The 21,608-nt window shown below is 33.4% G+C and overlaps 1 protein-coding gene across 1 annotated transcript; it reads right to left on the bottom strand.

Annotated features, from left to right (window-relative positions):
* Window positions 1–390: 390 nt before the first annotated feature.
* LOC132750972 (serine/threonine-protein kinase greatwall-like) lies at window positions 391–20,522 on the bottom strand (the record flags this gene model as incomplete). The annotated part of the gene is given in 14 exon segments (XM_060741064.1): window positions 391–492; window positions 1,076–1,189; window positions 3,155–3,368; window positions 4,127–4,276; window positions 6,964–7,057; window positions 7,759–9,131; window positions 9,702–9,980; window positions 10,677–10,789; window positions 11,780–11,868; window positions 13,578–13,717; window positions 14,726–14,817; window positions 15,360–15,460; window positions 17,645–17,700; window positions 20,340–20,522. Coding segments are annotated over 14 exon segments (2,998 nt in total), but the record flags the coding sequence as incomplete, so codon positions are not given.
* Between the last annotated feature and the right edge of the window lie 1,086 nt (window positions 20,523–21,608).

The following is a 21,608-nucleotide window of genomic DNA, read 5'->3' as shown; positions in this document are numbered from 1 at the left end:
ACATGCATAAATCCGTTTCATGCATAAAAAATCAAACTTATTTGCTGAAAAACAAGATTTCTGTAACTCACAAAATACCAAAGCTTATTTGCTAACATGCTTTTATTCCAACATGATACAGATAAATTATTTCCTGTAACCCTTTCTTAACGTTGTTTTAAAGTACAGATTATCAATATTAAACTTCAAGTTTCTTGTAATACATTCTTTTTTTTAATTTGGATCACATCCCATAATATAAAAGGTGAAATCAAACTTATCAGTATTCTTAGATAACTTGTATGGTCTCTGAATGAAATAAGAGTAGCAATAGAGTTAAAAGCTATTGCCATGGAGATTTTGTACTTTAGTGTGGGTGATAATTGTGATAAAGAATTCTACAAGTGTAACCTTTAGCACCAGGTCTGTTTTTAGGTTCCATGGTCAACAGAGCATCTATGGCTTGTCTACATTCCTCACTCAAAGCCTCTTCCCCTTCTGGCCATGGTATATCTGAATAAATACATACAAATACACAGTATTTGGCTATTTTTTCATTTGTTTCCAAAACATAACTGACAAAGTAGACAGAGAGTTAAAACACCTTTAACTCCTTCAGAAAAATTTCAATTTCTTGCATTAACTTACATATTACATTAACTTACACCTTCTAGCATTACCATACAGCTTGCAGCACAATGTATTAACTTAAAGCTTATAGCATTAAACTACATCTTTTAGCATTAACTTACATCTTCTAGCACTAACTGAAATCTTCTTACAATAACCTTATATCTTTAATTATTGATTTAAAGCATCTAGCATGAACTCAAATATTTTAGCATTAACTCACACCTTCTGCATTTATTAAAATCTTCTAGCATTAACTTACATGTTCTGATTTATTAACATTTTCTAGCATTAACTTACATTTTCTAGCATAAACTCGCATCTTCTAGCATTAATTTACATCTTCTAGCATTAACTTACATCTTCTAGCATAAACTTTCATCTTTTAAGCATTAACTTACATTTTCTTGCATTAACTTACAGCTAGCATTAGTTATCAAATCATGTTACAGTCATATGTTAATACCTCTATTCAAGATGTTATCAAACACAAGATCTGGAGTTTGATCATTAAATGGAGGAACTCCTGTAAGGAACTCAAACATACAGATACCGAGGGACCACCAGTCTACTCCTGGACCTGTAAAATACAAACAAACAAGCAATTATCATAGTATTGCAAGCAATCCATAAGTTCCCTACTGGTTAGAACCCCAGCAACATTCTGAAGGGCCATTGGCCAATTCACTTATGTTTCTATTTTAAGTAAATTTAAGTTTAATTTAAATTAAGTTGAAAAAGTTCTTTAAAAGTGATCACAGGAAACAGTTTTATGTACAGACAGACGGACTGAAGGACACTCTAAAGTTATTTTTGTAAACATCCCTGTTATCAAAATATAACATTTTTTAAAGCAATTCTTAAAAAGGAGATAACTCTTGAAATAAAGATGCAAGACATCATACATGATGCGAGTGTAACAAAGAAACATTAGTAATGAAAGTGTTGATAATGAATGTATATTTTGAATTTGAAGTAAAAGAAAGTTAAAAGAATAAATAAAAAAAATTCAAAGTTTAAGGTGGAGATAATTCTGGAAATATGGATGCTATATTTATAAACCTTCTCATATTATTATGATGTGGGAGTTTGAAGAAAATCCTATAATGATTGAAGAAGTTGTAAAAATTACCAATTTTTTGAAAAAGACTAAGTTCAAAAGGGGCATAATTCTGGAAATAGTCTTGCTAGAGTATTGAACTTTCTCACAAATGTTGAGTGATAATAAGAAACATATATATAAAGTTTGAAGTAGATACATTCAGAAATAAAGAAGTTATTAAAGAAAACAATATTTTTTTCATGAAAATTCTAAGTTCAAGGGAGGAAATTCTGATAAATTTTGTGCAAGAGTTGTGAACCCTGTCACATATGATGTGATTGACGACTAGAATTTTATATTTAAAATTTGAAGAAAATACTTTAAGAAATAAAGAACTTCTAGTGAAAAAACATAAAAACTAGAATCAGAAATCTTGAAATTCAGTCTATTTGTTGCCATAGCAACCAGAATTTTCAACATAGGAAGAAAAGAAAAGCATGTGCATAATCTCCAGACTGCCATCTACCCATATTTCAAGTTTCATAAAAATATTTTCAGTACTTTTTGTGTTATCACTGGATCCAGGTTATGTGTAAAATTTGCCATTTTTTCAGTCTATTTGTTGCCATAGCATGATAGCAACCAGAATTTTCAACATAGGAAGAAAAAAAAAAGACATGCATAATCTCCATACTGCCATCTATCCATATATCAAGTTTCATAAAAAAATATTTTCAGTACTTTTTGCGTTATCGCGGGATCCAGTTTTGTGGACGGACGGACTGACTGACGGACGGACGGAGGGTAAACCTAAAGTCCCCTCCGGTAAACCGGTAGGGGACTAATAAGATACTGAGTTTAAGTAGGAATACATTTTCTTTTTAAAAGTTAGACAATTTTTTGAATTTTTTTTTCACATCTCTGCATATCAGTCAGCTTTAAAGGAACCCCACAGAGGTTCAAAAGTCTAAAAACATAAATTTTAATTTTTTACAATGATAGGCTGGGATACTTTCAAATAAAAACTTGCAAAAAAGATAATCAAGAAATATAATACCCAGAAAGATATTGAAAATTGTACTTTTGTGTAATTCTTAACCCTGAATTGAGTAAAAAAGAGTTGCAACACTTTTCAATTTTGGGTCATTTTTTACAAAAACAGTTTTTTTTTTTTTTGTGGAAAAATTGAGTGAATGAATGATCTGAAATTGTGCCCACAAAATATTGGTCTTCCCCTACATAAAATGGAGCATTTATCTCGAAAAGTTATCTCCAATGCCATCAGTGGAGTCCCTTTAATCAGCTTCCATTTGTTTGACTGCCAATTATTTATTTCCCAGGATAAGATGTGAAAAACCCACATTTGCCCAGTTCAAGTAAGTATCTCTTTTTTTGGAAATATTAATTGCAAGCTGTTTTCACAAAACTAGAGAATAGTTTCAAAGAAGGTAAAATGCAAGACAAAAAATCATTAGGAAATTGTGAATAATTCAAATAACTTACCATGTGGACGCATTTGTAAAACTTCTGGGGCAAGATAATCTGGTGTTCCTAAGATACGTTCCTCTTCTTCTGGGGGTGGGGCTCTCCTGACTGATTTTGGGGTCCTGTAGGGTGTCTTGATTGGGCACGCAAAAGAATGTGATCTAAGAAACGGCTTCTGAAGAGGGGTCTTTGGTGTATGGGGGTGATTCATATTTGGTGTACAGAAATTCACCTGTAATTATAAAAATATGTTTTGATCAAGAACTAAACAAAAACATGACAGAAATCTAATTTAACCACTGAATTGACAATTGTTGTTTGTTTGGGTTTATCAGCACATCAACACATAATTGGGCATATCACATGATGATTGTTGTCAACCTCTTTATGTTGCCAGGATTGATAATTTATATTGGTGCTGGTGTGTCTAACATTGCAATCACAAAACATGGCAATATTGAGCATTTTCTTTTCATAATATATGGTGTTACAGTGCACTCTGGATCAGCGGAAATTCAAATATTTTTTACTGATGCTCAATTGTGAGATAGATATTGGGTTCACCCCTGTGCCTTGAGAAATGTAGGAGTTGCACACTGTAGTATATTTCTTTGTTAGGGCTATAATTCCACTAAAAATGTATGAATGGCAAAATACCAATAATAGGCACCAGTGCTCTTGATGTCAAAGCTGTGCATGTTTGGTCAACATTACTTGAGAAATGTAGGATTTGCGCACAGAAGAAATTATTCACGCCCGCCTGTCTGACAGCCCACATATCCCAAACTAATATCCAGATTATTTCTTTGGAAAATCTGGTTGAAAACCTACATGTACCCTAACAAATAACCCATTATCACAAACCATCTGAGATGACAGCATTTTAATTTTTCAAATCAACCATGTGATTTTTCAGGCTATAGCATCAAAAGCCTGAACTTCAAAACATGTGAATCAGTCCAATGAAACAAAAGTTTTTAAATGCAATACCTTATTTCTAGAAATAGGTTCAGGGGTCATAGGAATATCTGATCTGCCCGAGCTGTTTCTACTGCGTGACTCATTGTATACATATGGTGGTATACATGAGGCTACAGAAGCAAACTGGATCTTTGCTGGTGTCTTCTTTCCTGAAGGTCTCTGGAAACAAAAATCTATGAAAATAACAAGTACATCCATAATCATACACTTTTAGCGGGAGACTCCCACTTTCTTCAGCCATATTTTCAAAGATTTTTCTTAAAATAAGAGGTATTTTCACAAATTAAAGAAATCTCCCTATTTTTGATGTCAGAATTTCCTCTTTTTGAAGAAAAATCTCCCACTTGATCATTGAAAAAAAGTTCACGTGTATGCATAATTGCAGATAAACCATACTAAAGAACTAAAGAAAAATAAGTAAACAATTACAAAATGTATCATACATTAAAGAGCTGTTATTTTTTATTTATTTTTTTTTAAATACTGTTTTAAGTTAACCCAAGACTAAAAGCAGAAATGGCAATCTGCTATATCGATATCTCATACTTTTCATTATTTTTACTACAAATTTTATAGGTGTAAAGTGATGACCCGGCAGTGCCTGATTATCATCAAAAGGTATAACTCAATTTCTTGTATTACCAAGGTTTCTCATATTATCAGGACATGCTAAAACTGATGTAATTGGAATGATGATGTGAATTGTTGTTTAGAATATAATCATCACATAGCAACCAGCATTAGCAACCAACCAAACTCCTCTTTTATTTACAATTACATTTCATTTTATTTCAATAATTGTTCGTAAAGCGGTATTTTTCTGTGTATAAGCCAAAAAACTACTACAATATTAGAAATGTCATGTAAAATTCATTAACACAAGTTTAGTCCTGTAGATAATACAAGAAAACAGGGTACATCTTTACACTAAATAAAGAATGCTGAAAAAAAAAGTAAATAGTAAAAGCAACAAAACAATGTCACAACAGTACTGCCTACCTAGAATTAAAATTATGATAAACTAGAACTATCACTAAATGTGATTAATACCCCCACAAGACTGCTTCGGAAATGAGGATGTTACTAGTAACAGAATACCTTGTAAAAGAATTGAAATATAGAGTTATGGTTGTGGGCAATTACAGATAATTGTGGTTCTTATGTGTTGCATTTCCTTTCAATGTGATTGGCCATTGATGAAGTTTAATTGAATTACTCTGTAATAAGTCCAGAAAGACAAAGAAAAGGAACAAAGGGCAATAACTCTATAAATACTGAAGATAGAGTTATACTTCTTGTGCACTGCACTTCCTCTTATTGTGCGAAGTTGTTTTGAATTCCAACCAGTATTTTTTAAGTTATGCTCCGGACAAGAAAAAGTATTAAAGGGCAGTAACTCTGTATTTTGTCAAAATGGAGTTATGACTCTTGTGCACTGCACTTCCTTTTAATGTCCTTGACAACTGTATGAAGTTGTATTGAATTCCAAACAGTAGTTTTCAAGTTATGCTCTGGACAAGGAAAAGTAACAAAGGGCAATAACTCTCTAATTAGTCAAGATGGAGTTATGGTTCTTGTGCACTGCACTTTCTCTCAATGTGCTTGACCATTGTATGAAGTTATATTGAATTCCAACCATTAGTCTTCAAGTTACGGTCCGGACAAAAAAGGCAATGGAAAAGTAACAAAGGGCAATAACTCTGTAATTACTTTAGATAGAGTTATGGTTCTTGTGCACTGCACTTCCCCTTACTGTGTTTGACAATTGTATGAAGCTGTTTTGAATTCCAACCAGTAGTTTTCAAGTTATGCCCCTAACAAGGAAAAGTAACAAAGGGCAATAACTCTGTAATTAGTCAAGATAGAGTTATGGTTCTTATGCACTGCACTTCCTCTCAATGTGCTTGACCATTGTATGTAGTTATATTGAATTCAAACTATTAGTCTTCAAGTTATGGTCCAGACAAAAAAAAGCAATGGAAAAGCAACAAAGGGCAATAACTCTGTAATTACTTTAGATAGAGTTATGGTTCTTGTGCACTGCACTTCCCCTTATTGTGTTTGACAATTGTATGAAGTTGTTTTGAATTCCAACCAGTAGTTTTCAAGTTATGCCCCGGACAAGGAAAAGTAACAAAGGGCAATAACTCTGTAATAAGTCAAGATAGAGTTATGGTTCTTGTGCACTGCACTTCCTCTCAATGTGCTTGACCATTGTATGAAGTTATATTCAATTCAAACTATTAGTCTTCAAGTTATGGTCCAGACAAAAAAAAAGCAATGGAAAAGCAACAAAGGGCAATAACTCTGTAATTACTTTAGATAGAGTTATGGTTCTTGTGCACTGCACTTCCCCTTATTGTGTTTGACAATTGTATGAAGTTGTTTTGAAATCCAACCAGTAGTTTTCAAGTTATGCCCCATACAAGGAAAAGTAACAAAGGGCAATAACTCTGTAATTTCTTTAGATAGAGTTATGGTTCTTGAGCACTGCACTTCCCCTTATTGTGTTTGACAATTGTATGAAGTTGTTTTGAATTCCAACCAGTAGTTTTCAAGTTATGCCCCATACAAGGAAAAGTAACAAAGGGCAATTACTCTGTAATTAGTCAAGATAGAGTTATGGTTCTTGTGCACTGCACTTCCTCTCAATGTGCTTGACCATTGTATGTAGTTATATTGAATTCCAACCATTAGTCTTCAAGCTATGCTCCGGACAAGGAAAATGCAACGGACATCTGGACCGACCGACCGCCGAACGACCGACCAGCGGGTGACTCCTATATACCCCCCCAAACTTCGTTTTTGGGGGTATAAAAAACATTTTTTTTAACAATTTATCTTACCCTTGATTTAACAGGTGGAGGTGGTAACAAAGGTGTATCATGTGACGGTAAAGCTGCACTCCGATCTCTGTGTCGTACTGGGGGTGATGGAGACCTGCAAACATTTAAAACAACAAACATTTTAGCCTTGAGATGATCAAGATTTATCACTTAATTTTTTTTTTTATTAAATTTGCTGTGAATATAAATATTGCATTTTTTCTACCTTGTTAACTAAGTACATGTGTTATGTATTTGACTTGACCATCTCACTCAACATTTTTGAAGTCTTTTTAATTATATATAACTTAATTAAAAACACCTGAGTAGAACCAACAACCATCTGAGCATTACCTCAGGGTTTTTTTTTCAGGATTTTGGGAACATGACCTATGCCCATGGAATTGGGAAATTCAGCAATGTTTTGTTAAAAATTGGGAAAAGATGCATTACTTAAATTTTGCAGTGATTAAATGAAAGCAAAGAATCATTGTCTAGGATGGCATCTTCAAATATTTAAGCACCTTCACAGTGAAGAAGCCCTTGTTTTCAAAGATTTCAGAATTTGTTATTCAATATTTTTATCTTGTAACATGCATTCAATTGGGAATTTTTTTCCTGTGGATTGGGAAAATAATATACTTTTTTCAATTAGGAATATGACCAAATATCGGCTATAAAATAAGCAAAAAAACATCTTTGTACCTTGATAAGGGCTTGTAGCAATGAGGGGTGTCTGATTGCTATTTAAGGACATTAACAACTTGGCCTTGAGGGCTCGAAAGCTTTAAAAAAAATCCAATAAAATATCTTTACCTGTGTCTTGAGTGTTCATGCACACTGTCATTGTTGGACATGAAAACAGATCTATTTTTATCCTCAAGATCTAGAGAACTTTGAGCTCCTTCACTTGCGTTTATACTCGATATGTCCAGACTTGCTCCTCCTACCTCACTTTCTGACCTTAGACTCGACACAAATGGTTTCTTAAGGTTCGTCAAGTGTTTATTGAAGGGAAACGATTCGATATTCCCATGCAAGATCGGCTCATTTGGTGCTATATTATCCACACTATCTAGACCATGCATAAAAACAGCGTTAACGTCTTTGTCTTTACACTGAAGGTCAGATTCTGTGGCCGAAGTATCACTCAAACTTTCCATCAAACGTTGCTCATCGGCAGACAGAGCTATCAAGTTTTCGGGCAAGTCTGTGCTGCTTTTCTCTACATTCCTTAGGCATTCTGGTCGCTCAAAATCTTGCTCCTTACCAAGCTTTGATGTAACAGGCTCTCTCTTCCAAGTATCTGAGCCACTATTGAAGCGAATCCTTGTCCTCGGTAAACTACTGCTCCTCTTTGGAAATGGTTCACATCCATTAAATCTTAGAAGCCGGAACTCTTGGGTAAGCCCAGTATCTGCACTTGAGGCTCGTCGAACTGGGCTCTGTTCCACGTCACAGAAACTTCTTTTACGAGCAAACTTGACGTGACTTTGGTAGCGCATTCCCTCATCGGATTCATCATCTGAAGGATAACAAAAACTTTTTGCTTTGACAAGTTTACGTGAATTGTGCTTGATAATAGGTTCACTATCACATTTGGCTTTCAAATTTCTATAAATAACATTTTGTGGTGTATTTCCACTCGGCTTTTCATTTTCTTTACAATCACTATCACTGTCCTCGGAGGTATATGAGCCCATTCTCAGAGCTTGTAAGTTTTTTGCAGCGTAAGAATTCCAAACAGACTCGTCAGTTCGATGCATCTGTGGCGTGTCGTCTGTAAACTTCTCTTGTCTGGATGGTGCCTTCATGTGACTTTTACACTCGGTGCAATCTGCTACATTACCTATAGACCCGTGACAGTAACAAGCCTGACTGGATTGTTTCAGATTTTTCAAATCACTGTCAGTCCACTCTAAACTTCCATGTAACCCTGTTTCAGGAACAGTTTGGAACACATTATCAGATTCTTCAAAATTATCACCGTGATCTGATACATGAATGTCACTACCATCCGCTGACATTATGGATTCTTTCTGATGTGGATTTAAACTGTCATTCCCTGTCACAGACAGTCCTATGGGACGAGACATGGGTGCTATAGAGCTTAAATCACTGATGTTAACAGTACTGTGGTGTGTGCTATCACTCTTGCTATCTGTGGATTGTGTCCAGTTCAGTGAAGCCTACGTAAAAATATAAACTTGCATAGTATAAAACATAAATACCATTTGCATTCAAAAGGTTTAAAGCTACATAAAGCAAAACATGCTATAAACATTTCAAAAGCTGTATATTTACCCTGCTCTTATATTCTAATGGTTATATCTAGCCTCGAGGTTATAAAACTATTCATATTATTCAAGTTCTGTCTAGAATCTCAGGATTTTCATTGGTCAATATACATACAGGCTGGCTTGGCTCAATACTGGTGGCAAAGGCTAATCAAATTCAGTTCCAGCACGGTAAGAGTTAAGTTAAAGTACCCTTACATAAATCATATCTGCTATAAGCTGGCACTTTCGTAGAATGACCAACCATGTGTAAGTAAGTAAGTATAAGTATAACTACATAGCTTCCTAACAAGAATCAATCAAAATTTAAAGCAGTAAATGGCTAAAACCACCCTAGTAACTCTGCCATTGAGGCCTCCAACAAAATTGTTTACATTTTTAAAAGCTTTAAAACCAAATGAAGCTCAAGTAAGATTTTAAGATCTTAAAAACCTGGCTATATACAAATAAAAATATCTGAACCTCTAGTGTTGACTGAAGGCTTGAAACCGGAGCTTTCTTCCGACCAGGTTCTCCTGGGGTTGACACTGGCATCATACTTTTAGATATAGAATTTGACAACAATATATCTCTCATGGATTTCTGTTTCAACAACTTATGAGGAGGTAATCTTGGTGTACCAGAAGTCATTTCAGTTATATTTGATTCAGCAGTATTTGATGATATCTCTCTCAGAGGACTTTGAGGGGTCACATGTTTATCAGATATTCTGGATACACTTGATTGCTGTTTCTCAGCACTCTGCAAAGAAAATACAAAATCAACAATAGTTCAGTCAGGGCTTCCATTAATGGCAATTTGGTAGACATTTACTCCTGATTTTGGCTTGTGGCTTCCAAAATATTACCCATTTCCTTCTTTACCAATATAATATGGCTTCCAGTGTTAGGTATTTTGCAGTCTCTGACTTCCTTATTTTGGAACTTTATGGTAGCCCTGGTTCAATACCATGCTTTTAAGTTAATACTATGCAGTACTTTGCCAATTTTCACATATGAAAGAGTCGGACTCTGTACATGTCACTCTCATTCTTACTGGGCTGTTTACCTATCAAGAGATCCAAAAATTCTGTGCCAGTTCTAGCCTGTTCTTCACCAAAAACTTCTCACCAGGATCCAATATTTGTAAGTTAGTCTGTTGCAAAAAGAGGACTACCTAAACTATTACAACTGTCCGCCCAATTCCCTTAAGTAATACTGTGTAAATTATTTACATGCACATGTATATAATTTGAAAAAAAAAATGTGTTTAAACCAGTATTTGTAAGTTTGTTGCTTTTTAATTACACCTTTAACAAGAAATGATCTTTTTTTGGTGTCTTATACACTGGCATATAACAGGGCAATTAATGAAAATAAACTACAGTTTTATTTTTCTTGGATAAATGATTGACAGATTGATTTACAAATGTATATGATGTGATCAAGGAATACTTACGAATAAAAGTGAACTTCTCAGAGATAAGATCTGACCTGGTGTACGAAAGTATTCAAAGTTTCGTTGATACTGTGTCATAGGAGTTTTTGGAGTCATGGGAATGTCATGATGATCTGAAAAAGGGGATAAATTTAACACTCACCCTGCTAATCTTATATAATGAACTGGTCCTACTTTGAATTTCGAACAGTCCATTTTGATTTAAAGGGATTTCAGCATTAAAATACTTAATTACTTGGAAGTCTGTTTAAACAAAGTAAAAAGAAATATGAAAATTCCTCTGCTTACTATCCAGAACTGTCAAAAGATTAATTCTACATTATTGGCATCATTTCCTTGTTGGAAAGTAAATGCCCAATGTGAAAAAAGTCTGAAGTTTTAATCAAGAAACAATTATTATTATTATAATATATTATATGTTATTTTGGTTTTGGAGTGATATATGTGGATATATTACCTGTCAAGATTTATATCACCCGAGCCGTTAGGCGAGGGTGATATTTTATCTTGGCAGGTAATATATCCACATATATCACTCCAAAACCAAAATAATAATTTTATTACCCTTCCCGTGCCGAGTTAAGACGATTTTAAAATAAATCATTGCTACTTCAAATGAAACGTCGAAATAAGATTCCCTTTAGGATACCCCTTCACCATAACATGACGTCACATAAATACATGACGTATTTTCTTTCGAACATAACGGATGTAAACAAGAGAAAAGGAGTAGTCTGTTGAACGCACTTTTTTGGAATTAATATCAAGCTTTCACAAGGTCATATTTGTTTCCTATACTGACGAGAATATGTATCATTACTCTATTTTGGTAAATATATATCATTTGATAGTTTAAAAGTGCTTATAAATCGGAATTTATATCGCGTAAAATCAAACCGTACGCGCATCGTACGGCGCATGTTGTTTACAACGTGGGGTACCAATCGGGGAAATTTAATGTGTATATTACCCGTCTGGCTCGGTAATATCAATTTCTTTCGGGTGATCAATATCCAATCAAAAAGGCGGAAAAAATCTGGAAGGGTAATAAATATATATATATATATATACAAACATTACTGCCTCTAACGACAAGAACTTACTAAAGCTCATGTTGATCTTTGACAGCCCAAAATCTGTCAGTTTGATGTGACCACTGTTGCTTATAAGCATATTGTCTGGTTTTAGGTCCCTGCAAAATCAATATATATATTATTGAAATACTCGGGGTTTTATTTCCCAAATTCTTTACAAGAATTAAGTAGGGACAAATTACAGTGATACAAAACTAAGACTACAGTTATGTACTGTTGATTACAAGAATCTCCTTTTCTTAACAAAAGAACAACAAGAAGCCACAACCACTTGCTGAATAATTGCTAGTGGTATGTCAAAACATTACCACAAACTATCACTAAATGCAAAGAAGGCAGAATCATCATATAAATCTCTATCTCAGCTGTACTTATTGTAAATGTTTCATGCAAAATAGTATTTTTTTTTCAATTTTCCAAACAACCTATGGCTTTCTGAAGGAAAAACAAGAACCAGTTGAAGCGAATGATGCTCTCCCAATAGGTTTTGGACACAGGAAAGTATATATATATATTGTAGTGTCAGAGTTATGTCACAGGCAAAGTTCGAAGTGTAAAAATGAACAAAGGGCAATAACTCAAAAATTAGGCAAGACAGAGTTAAGCTTCTTTTGCACTGCACTTCTATTTAATGAGATCAATCTACCTACAAAGTTTCATGTTGATACCTCTATTGGTTTCAGATTTATTTCCAAGATAAAATTCAAAGTGTAAAAATGAAAAAAGGGCAATAACTCCAAAATTAGGCAAGGCAAAGTTATGGTTCTTTTGCACTGCGCTTCTACTCAATGAGATCTATCTACCTACAAATATACATGTTGATATCTCTTATAGTTTTAGAGCTATGTCCCGGACAATTTCAGTGTAAAAATGAACAAAGGGCAATAACTCCAAAATTAGGCAAGAGGGAGTTACTGTTCTTTAAACCTGCACTTCTACTCAACGAGATATATCTACCAACAAAAATTCATGTTGATATCTCTTAAAGTTTTAGAGTTATGTCCCGGACAAAGGACAGTAACTCCAAAATTAGGCAAGATAGAGTTATAGTTCTTTGACATTGCACTTCTACCTAAAAATAGTTCTAAAATCTGACTTCAAATAATAAAGTTATGGGCTGGACACAATTTTGCTGCAAGGCCAAGCTGTGACCTTGACCTTCAAGGTAGCGACCAAAATGTTGCGCGTGACACATCGTCTCAATATAGTGATCATTTCTGTGAAATAGTTGTAAAATCTGATTTCAAATAACGAAGTTATGGGCCCAACACGATTTTGCTGCAAGGTCATGCTGTGACCTTGACCTTCAAGGTAGCGACCAAAATGTTGCGTGTGACACGTCGTCTCAATATGGTGATAATTTCTGTCAAATAGTTGTAAAAACTGACTTCAAATAAAAAAGTTAAGGGCCGGACACGAATTTGGGACATACGTACGGACGGACAACTAGGGAACTATATGCAGCCCCAAATTTTTTGGAAGCATAAAAATAGCACTATAAATCAGAAAAGGGGAAAAACAAAATATCAAATTCTAACAACTGAGAATAGAATTTACCCACACATTTTTAATTTTTTTCATTTCAATCCAATTTAATAGGCATGGTACATAGCAGAGTATCTATACAGACAGCTTTCTATCTTTCAGTCAATTAAATTCATCAACTAGCTGATTCTTGTGACAAATGTGCAAAGGACATTTCAAGTAAAAAAATAGCATTTTTAGGGGAAAATATACCTCTTTCGGGCTAAGGGAAACAGCTTTTATATGACTGTAAAATATAGGGAAAAAATCACTGTGAACATACCTGTGGATAATCCTCTTGCTATGGAGATATTCCAGGGCCAACGTCACCTCGGCAACATACATAATGGCCATGGGCTCATCAAAGTAACCAGCCACAGTCAGTAAACTTTTTAAATCTCCTCCAATCAAATATTCCATGATCTGAAATATTAAACATTCACTGTTGCTATGAATTCAATCTATGATAATTGCAGAGTCTGGCCTAGTGGTTTAAAACACAAGGAATAATTGGTTCATTTCCCAAGTTAAAATTGATGAGAGTCAATGAAATGCTTTTTACTCATGGCTGATACATCAAGTGACTTGCTATTTTACATGTATACAATGAATGTTAAGTTGAAATTTTAGTATTTGAGTAAAGAGTATACTATTTTGTTATGCTCATATAAGATATGTAAATAAAAATCTAACATGTGTTATAGGTCTGCCCTCTTTAAATAAACCAACACATCAAACATAGAATTAAATGGTGCATGATTTTTTAAAACAATATATGTGAATTGATATTTTTTAAAACTGTATTATCTTTACAAAGCTGAATTGGTGGAAAAGAATTTCATGGTTTGCTGACCGCCTGGGTTCAAACCTGTCAGGGGCAAGCTGTTGTTTCCTTCAGCAAGAAACTTTATATTCATTGCTTAGTGCTGAATGGTTTCAGGAACAGATTCCAGAGTGTTTCAATAAGGTTATAGCTTCCAACACAATCAAACTAAAATAAATTTCTATAAACTAAATTAATTAGTGCAATGGATTTTGGATTTGGCCCATTGAGAAACTGAGTGATTCTGACGTAAAAACACTAAAACTGAGCAGGCAACAATATAAAATTTGTTCCTGCATGACTACACAGGTTGGTCTGGCTATATAGTGGTGGTATAGACGAGTCATTATCATTGCTAGCGCTCCAGTTCTTTAACCCAGAACCTACTAATCTATACAAAGGATTTACCCAGCTTTTGATTTGGTACAGTCCATTCACAAGTTTTGAGGGATTCAAAAATCAAAATACAAAAACTGGGAAACTAGCAGTATAGAGCTTATTCTGCCAGCATGAAAGTGCAGCCTGGCCTGGTTCTAATACAGGTGAAAGAGGCTAATCACTTTCAAGTCCAGTTGGTTAAGGGTTAATGAGATATAATATACATTTACCAAAAATATGTTTTGCTGTGACTGGAAACTATAGAAGAGCTGTACCACAAATGGACTTAACACTTTGGCCATAGCATCCCTCTCTATAACAACTGAAAAAAAATCATAAAAATAAAATTTGTAAATGAAAATCAAGAAATGCCCAGCAAACAGCTGAAAAGTGAAGTATTTGGAAAAGTTGCATAAAAAATGTCAACCTGTAGATATTATATTGATTTTTAATTTTTAATTACATACAAGTTATTTCAATAATTCATTATCTGATTAACTGAAAAACTAAGGAAACAATGATGAAATCCTATGTATTATGTTAATATATTGTTGACAACTAAAACTTTGCTCACTACAAAATAATACATTTGTATGTTTGGGATGGTATTGTTTACATTAAATTTTTTTTTTTAAAAATTGTAAAAACTTTATTTTCAAATAAAAAAAACAGTAATGCAAGTATTCATGTGGGTTCCATGAATTGTGTTTAAATATGAAACAGGGTTGGCACAAAAACATGGCAAATTAAGCCCACATATATATATTTTGTGTGTCACCCTGTTGGTAACCCTGTATAATTATAGTTTTAAAGTTTTATTAATTATGCTAAATTCAGATAATATATAGAATTATAGATGTTTACCTTGATTTGTCAAGTTCTTATTAATCATGTCAGATTTCTTCATGGCCTTAATAGCATACAGCTGTTCTGGCTTTCCCTTCTTATGTCCCAAAAACACCTTTCTACAATACAACACAGGATCTTTATGATTTGTATTCAACATTTTTTAAGTTTACAAACCAGGAAAATCTATTCTAAACTGAAAGACTAAATTTGTAGTATAACTGTATATTATATTTTGTATGCACTCAGGGTTCTCGGGGACGCTTATTTCGGCGTCCCGGTACGCATGTTTATTACAGCTGGACGCAAATATTTCAGAGCAAGGATTCCACGTACGCTTAATTTTGCCTGGGGACGCATAAACATTACCGATTGTTTACAACCACAAATACACAAATGCGTCAGCGCGTGTCAGTCTATAGGTAGGCGGTCCTATGCACATCGACCCGTGAAGCGATTAGCCAATCAGCGATAACGCTTCCGATCATTATCACGCAATAGTGATCAGACTAATGTATACACGCGCTGTACATGTAATTACCAGATATAACACGAGGTGATAATTTTATATCTTTGATCAACAGTTGATTGGAAATTAGCAAATTTTACCGACAAAAGGATAAAATTATCGACTATTTACGCCGCAAGTTTAAAGACTGTTTTCTCAAATTACAAATGAGTGTAATTTTGAATGATTGTCGAATATTTTCGGCATTTTCTAGGCACAATTTTGCTTTAGTTTCATTCTTGCAAAAACTTTCTATAAGAGTATTAAGAATTTAAGATATTGTGCCGAAATGCCAGGACAACAAACCAAAATACTCATACGCTTTTCGTTGATATTTAGATTCTATCCGAAAATTGGTCCCGAACATCGGCAATTTCACGTTCGCCAGCAACCCTAAAATTTCGCAAAAATTCTCGGTTTCCAAGCCAAACATGCGAATGAATTGTTCCTTTAATATTTAATCAACATTAAATCTTTAAATATCGATCTTCAATTTGCCCCCTTTTAAAGATATTTGCTAAAATAATTGTCGATCGGATGAATCTCTTACACACTGTGTGAAGCCGTACACGATTTTCCTATTCATTCCGCTAAACGCTGCCTATATACATTTACGTTTTTTTTACAAATATAAACTTTTTGTCTTTAGAGTCAGAATAAAATTTAATTTGGTATAAAAGTGAAAAAAACAACAACAAAAAACGATTTCCATGTGTTGATGCATTATAATAAGATAATTTCATAATAAATATTAACAACAAAACAATAATAAAAATTATACTATGTAGTTCAGAGTTTCTTTTGAGTAACTATAAACTTTGGAAGTCTTTTGAAGATTCAAAATATCAGCAATGCTATTGTGAGCATTGAATGACTAATCTGTAAACATATTAATTGCGACGCGCTTTTGGACTCCAACTTTTTCAGGGTTGGGAGTCCATGGACTCCATGTTTTAAAGTCCTAGTGAGAACCCTGGCACTCAATTAGTTTACTGTGATGATCTTTTCATTTTAAAAAAATGGTATAAATTAAGGGCCGTTGGAGAACGGACAAGAGAGGAATATTGTGTAGTGGAGGAAAAAATAGAGGAAAATTAGGAAACAGAAGAAAAAACATATCATGTTGACTTGTGACACAATTTCATTCAATATCATTAATTTCAAACTTCAAAGAAATGCCTTGCTCTTCAGTAAAATGAATCTCAAAAATTGAATTTTTTTTGTCTGAAGGTATTTTTTATCAGAAAGAGGGGGAAATATATACTTTTTTTGAAATGAGAATAACCCCAAATCAATCCTTAGCAATCACTGCATTCTTTTTTGATGAGCAATAATCTGTACATATCAAATATAAATTGCGAATCACATAAACAGTCTTCTTAATGTTTGGTCTAAAGAATAAACAACAAAGAAGCCGGAAATAAACTGTTGGTTTAAACATATTTATTTACGCTTGATTGTGAAACAAGTTCTTGCAACTTATATTATCACTTTTGAGTCTGCTTCCTGGAACCAACCAGTACTGGTGTCATATTAAGAAACATGGTCGAACCCATAATCCCTGGGTTGAGAGGCAGACACCTTAACCACTAGACCACCAATCCCCTTGAATGAACTGTTGAATATATCAAAACAAATTTGACACAACCTACAATCTCCAATTTTGAACACTTATCATTATATGTATGTATATGTCAAAAAAATGCATTTTATAGCTTCAAAAAGAGTCTGTGTTTACAGTGTACATAACTATAAAATATTGTATCCAAAATAAAATCAAAATCAAAAACATTACCCAAAAGCTCCTCTGCTGATAGGCTTAATGAAAACAAAGTCATCAATACTTGGAAGCTGAAAACAGAAATATGTATTATCTATATACATGTATGTGCACATTAGTGTCCAAGCTAAGCTTGATAAGCCTTTGGACAGTATCATCAGCATTTGATGTAGGCAAAAATTGGTGAAATTTACCTTGTAACAGAGACTTATACATGTATTAATTTACAGAGAGATATGATGATTTAAAAATAGAATTTGTTTCAATCCCTAGTGCAAGATTCATTGGCCCTTGGAGTTCATCAATTTCTGCCATCTTGTTTTACGTAACCAAATGTTTTTACATTTTTATCCATTACTGAGAGTAATTTACATATTCCTAATCTTTATTGCTTAATTTTGCAACTTCCTTTTTGTTACTTCTTTTGATTACCATAACAAATTTTAGATAACATGGCGTGAAACATAAATGCTAATTTGAGGGATAATTAATCCATTATAGTTAAAGTGTATGACATCATAGCTTAAACCAGGAGTATATATACGGTTGAATATGTTTTCTTTAGACTATTTTATACAAAATTTACTTCTGAAATATACATAAAGGTCTCATCCAAGAATTGATAATGATTCGACCCAGAACGACTCGCCCCCACTTTGGCCATGATATGTCCCAGATAAGTGACGATTTGCCCCTCTTCAAAATAATCATTTAAAACGTACTGTATTTAGATGCACCCATGGCCCTTTGCTACCATTTTCATTTTTTTAGTGCCAATGGCATGGCATAAAATCACGTCCTTGGCAGATCTCTGTAGTTGTGAATTAAAATGTTCTCTTTAAGAACAGTAATTTGTCATTTTAAAGTTATCAATATTTAAACTGATAATGATTTGCCCAAGTCCACGCTTTGAGCCTGTGCCTTATTCATAAGCGAGCTTTACGGTAACGCGCGTACCTGCTAAGTGATGGTTTTGAAAACTTTCGTCCGAAAAACCGAATTGACACATCGCAACTTTTCGAATTACAAGATAACGATAAAAGCCGATGTACTCTGATTGAAAACGGAAGCATAGACGGGCAGCACGAAATACCCAAATATACCCAAATATTGCCTAAATATACCCAAATATTGCCCAATTATTCTAAAAATAAATGTTTTGTCCTAAAAAAGTGCTGTTTTTATCATGAATACAATATACATTTTCACTAAGATATAATCAACCATACCCAAATATACATTTCCCTATCATTGTGTTTTGAACCAAAATACAGTCTATATGTACACCATTAAAGCTATTTTTTTTAAATAACATGGACACTTGTATATGATATGAAATTTCAACAAAATTACACCTTAAAAATGTAAGTGTAGACAACAAATATCATATCTTGATTTAAAATTGCAAGTACATTCATAAAGAACCTATATAGTACTAAGATAAGCAAATGTCACAACTTTATTTTCTTACAACATCGTAACTGTCCATTTCAACGGAATGAATGAAAATTATAGCAGGCTAAGTCATATTATATTTAATAAATATTTATTTCTCATTATAATCTATATTTTATACAAATAAAAATAAATATTGCTATATTTGGGTGCATTTGGGTATTTCGTGCCGCCGGCATAGACTGGTGTCCTGTGCACTTATATAGGAACCATAATAGAAAGTGGGAACCAGAATAAACTGAAGCAGTGTATAAAATACCGAATGACAATTTTAAAACGGAAAATGTAAAATAAAAATGAAGGATTCTTTTAAACTATTTTACGAATCCGGGTCAGCTCGGCCCTAAAATGTACTCGGGCCCCCGAGTCAGCTCGGCCCTATTCCAACTCGGCACGGGTCAACTCGGCCCACTTTTTAATTATTGATATTTAGATTTGTGTTATCACTTTTTATTGTTATTATTGTAATTATTTATAAAACACAGATTGACAGTTTCAGAACTATCAGCAGACAGGCTTTTCTTATCAGTAGAATTGCGAGTAAAGATAACCGATTGCGTATCTCACTGTATTTCTGACTCGTGGTAGGTTTAACAGTAAATTTATATACCTTCAGTGTCAAACAATGTGCTGAATTATATAATGAGAGGAAGCTAAGATCACAAGCTATTAATTGGTGTAACAATTTTAAAATCGGACATTTAATCGCCCCAAACTAGCGATTTAAACACAGCTAAATTTGAATTCTTTTGCAAGCGAAGGGACACTAAGGGAAACAAGTCTTGCTTTTTCACTCAATATACCTCTGTTATTTACGTAGTACAAATAAATAACTTTTTTTTCTAAATATACTTTATTTCGGCAGAAGTACAATGTATAACTATATAATAATAAGATATTTCTTATTTTTCATTTACCTTAACAACATGCAAAGCAAAGTTAATACGTTATATATATTTTTGTTAAGTGGGCCGAGTTGACCTGTGCCGAGTTGGTATAGGGCCGAGTTGACTCTTTTCCCTATTTCACGGATAAAGAAAATCGAGCTCGCTTTGAAGTTTGAGGCTTTGCCTTTTTCATATTATTATCTTACAAATTCTGAATAATGTATGTAGGTTTTTCAAATTTATTATGGGATCGAAATTCTAAATGTTAGAATAAAAAATTAGTCGTCTTGTGTTTTGGGTCGAACAATATTAAGGTCGAAAATTACGTTGTGGCTTGAGCTTCCTCAAACAATATGAACTTTTATCACCTTTGTGCCATTCTGCGCTAGCTGACTTCTATGTAAATCATCTTGCCTACAATCCCCAACGTCCATCTGACTTGATGACATACTAGATGAAATAATTTAGGACATATTTAATCTATTTTTCTGTTTGTTTTTAGATTGAATTCAGCGCTTTATTTTTCTTTATATAAAGAGTACTTAGAAAAGATAACTCTGAATTAACCCAATTTGGTAAAGTAAGCAAAATTTATTTTTGTGCGTACTGTGCAAAATGTAATTGGCTGAAATAATTATTTTAAATAAAACGTTAATAAAGTTTCCCTTTAAAAGGAAAGGCTTGCTCAGTTGTGCCATCATCCCAACCCTTTAAAATTGTTTTTTGTTTGTTTCAATTTATTATCACAATTTATTTTAATTACGGTATTTGTATATCATAAAGGTTGTATTTAGTTTTTATGTAAAATGAATATTTTTTGTCAAAAAACGATTTGAAATCTATTCTCTATTGTATAAAACTAATAAAGAAAAAAAACAATCATAAAAATACTAACATTGGCTCTCCCACGTGGAGATCTATCTATCATACTGAAGGGAAACAAGTGTGCACATTTCATTCCACTTTTTTCGCAGAGAGAGTCATTCGTTTTGGCAGTTGCTAATTTCATTTATATAGCAGGTTTATAGACACGTAAATGCACTAAAAGACTTCGTTACGTGGTACCAATTAATAAGCATGTATCAACTATGTTACATCTAAAATATCTATGGACTACACAGGATGCGTTATCTGTAGATCAGCACGTGGTAAGGTTAATGACATGCATGGGCTATTTAGGAAATAGATATCAATTCTGAGTGCATTGTTGTAGAATAATGCATGGTTTGAGTTCAAATGCGTAGTAATATAATCACGAAGGCCGATAGGCCTGAGTGATTAATTACAAAGCATTTGAACGAAAAACGTGCATTATTATACAATAATGCACGAAAAATTAATATCTATTTCCATTCTTACACGTCAAGAAAAAATATAATTACTATTATAAAGTTGGACTTTATGTTTGGTGGTTTAATTTGTTTTCGCCTGAGAGTTTCCAATAGAAACGTTCTTTAAAGGCCGTTCCAGTGGGTTGAAAAAAAACTGTCGTTAAATCTACCGTGTGTAGAAACATTTTGAGAATAACGAATTTTGAAAACGTTGATAAAACTTTGTTTGTTCATTTTATTGCAGTCTATAATTTTCCGAGCGAAATACAAATTATTAAAAGTAAAATAAATGTAAAACTTAACTCG

Source organism: Ruditapes philippinarum, unplaced genomic scaffold (genome assembly GCF_026571515.1).
Source record: "Ruditapes philippinarum isolate M1 unplaced genomic scaffold, ASM2657151v2 ctg5176_1_1_1_1, whole genome shotgun sequence".
Taxonomy (NCBI): domain Eukaryota; kingdom Metazoa; phylum Mollusca; class Bivalvia; order Venerida; family Veneridae; genus Ruditapes; species Ruditapes philippinarum.
This window is presented reverse-complemented; position numbering and strand designations above follow the sequence as displayed.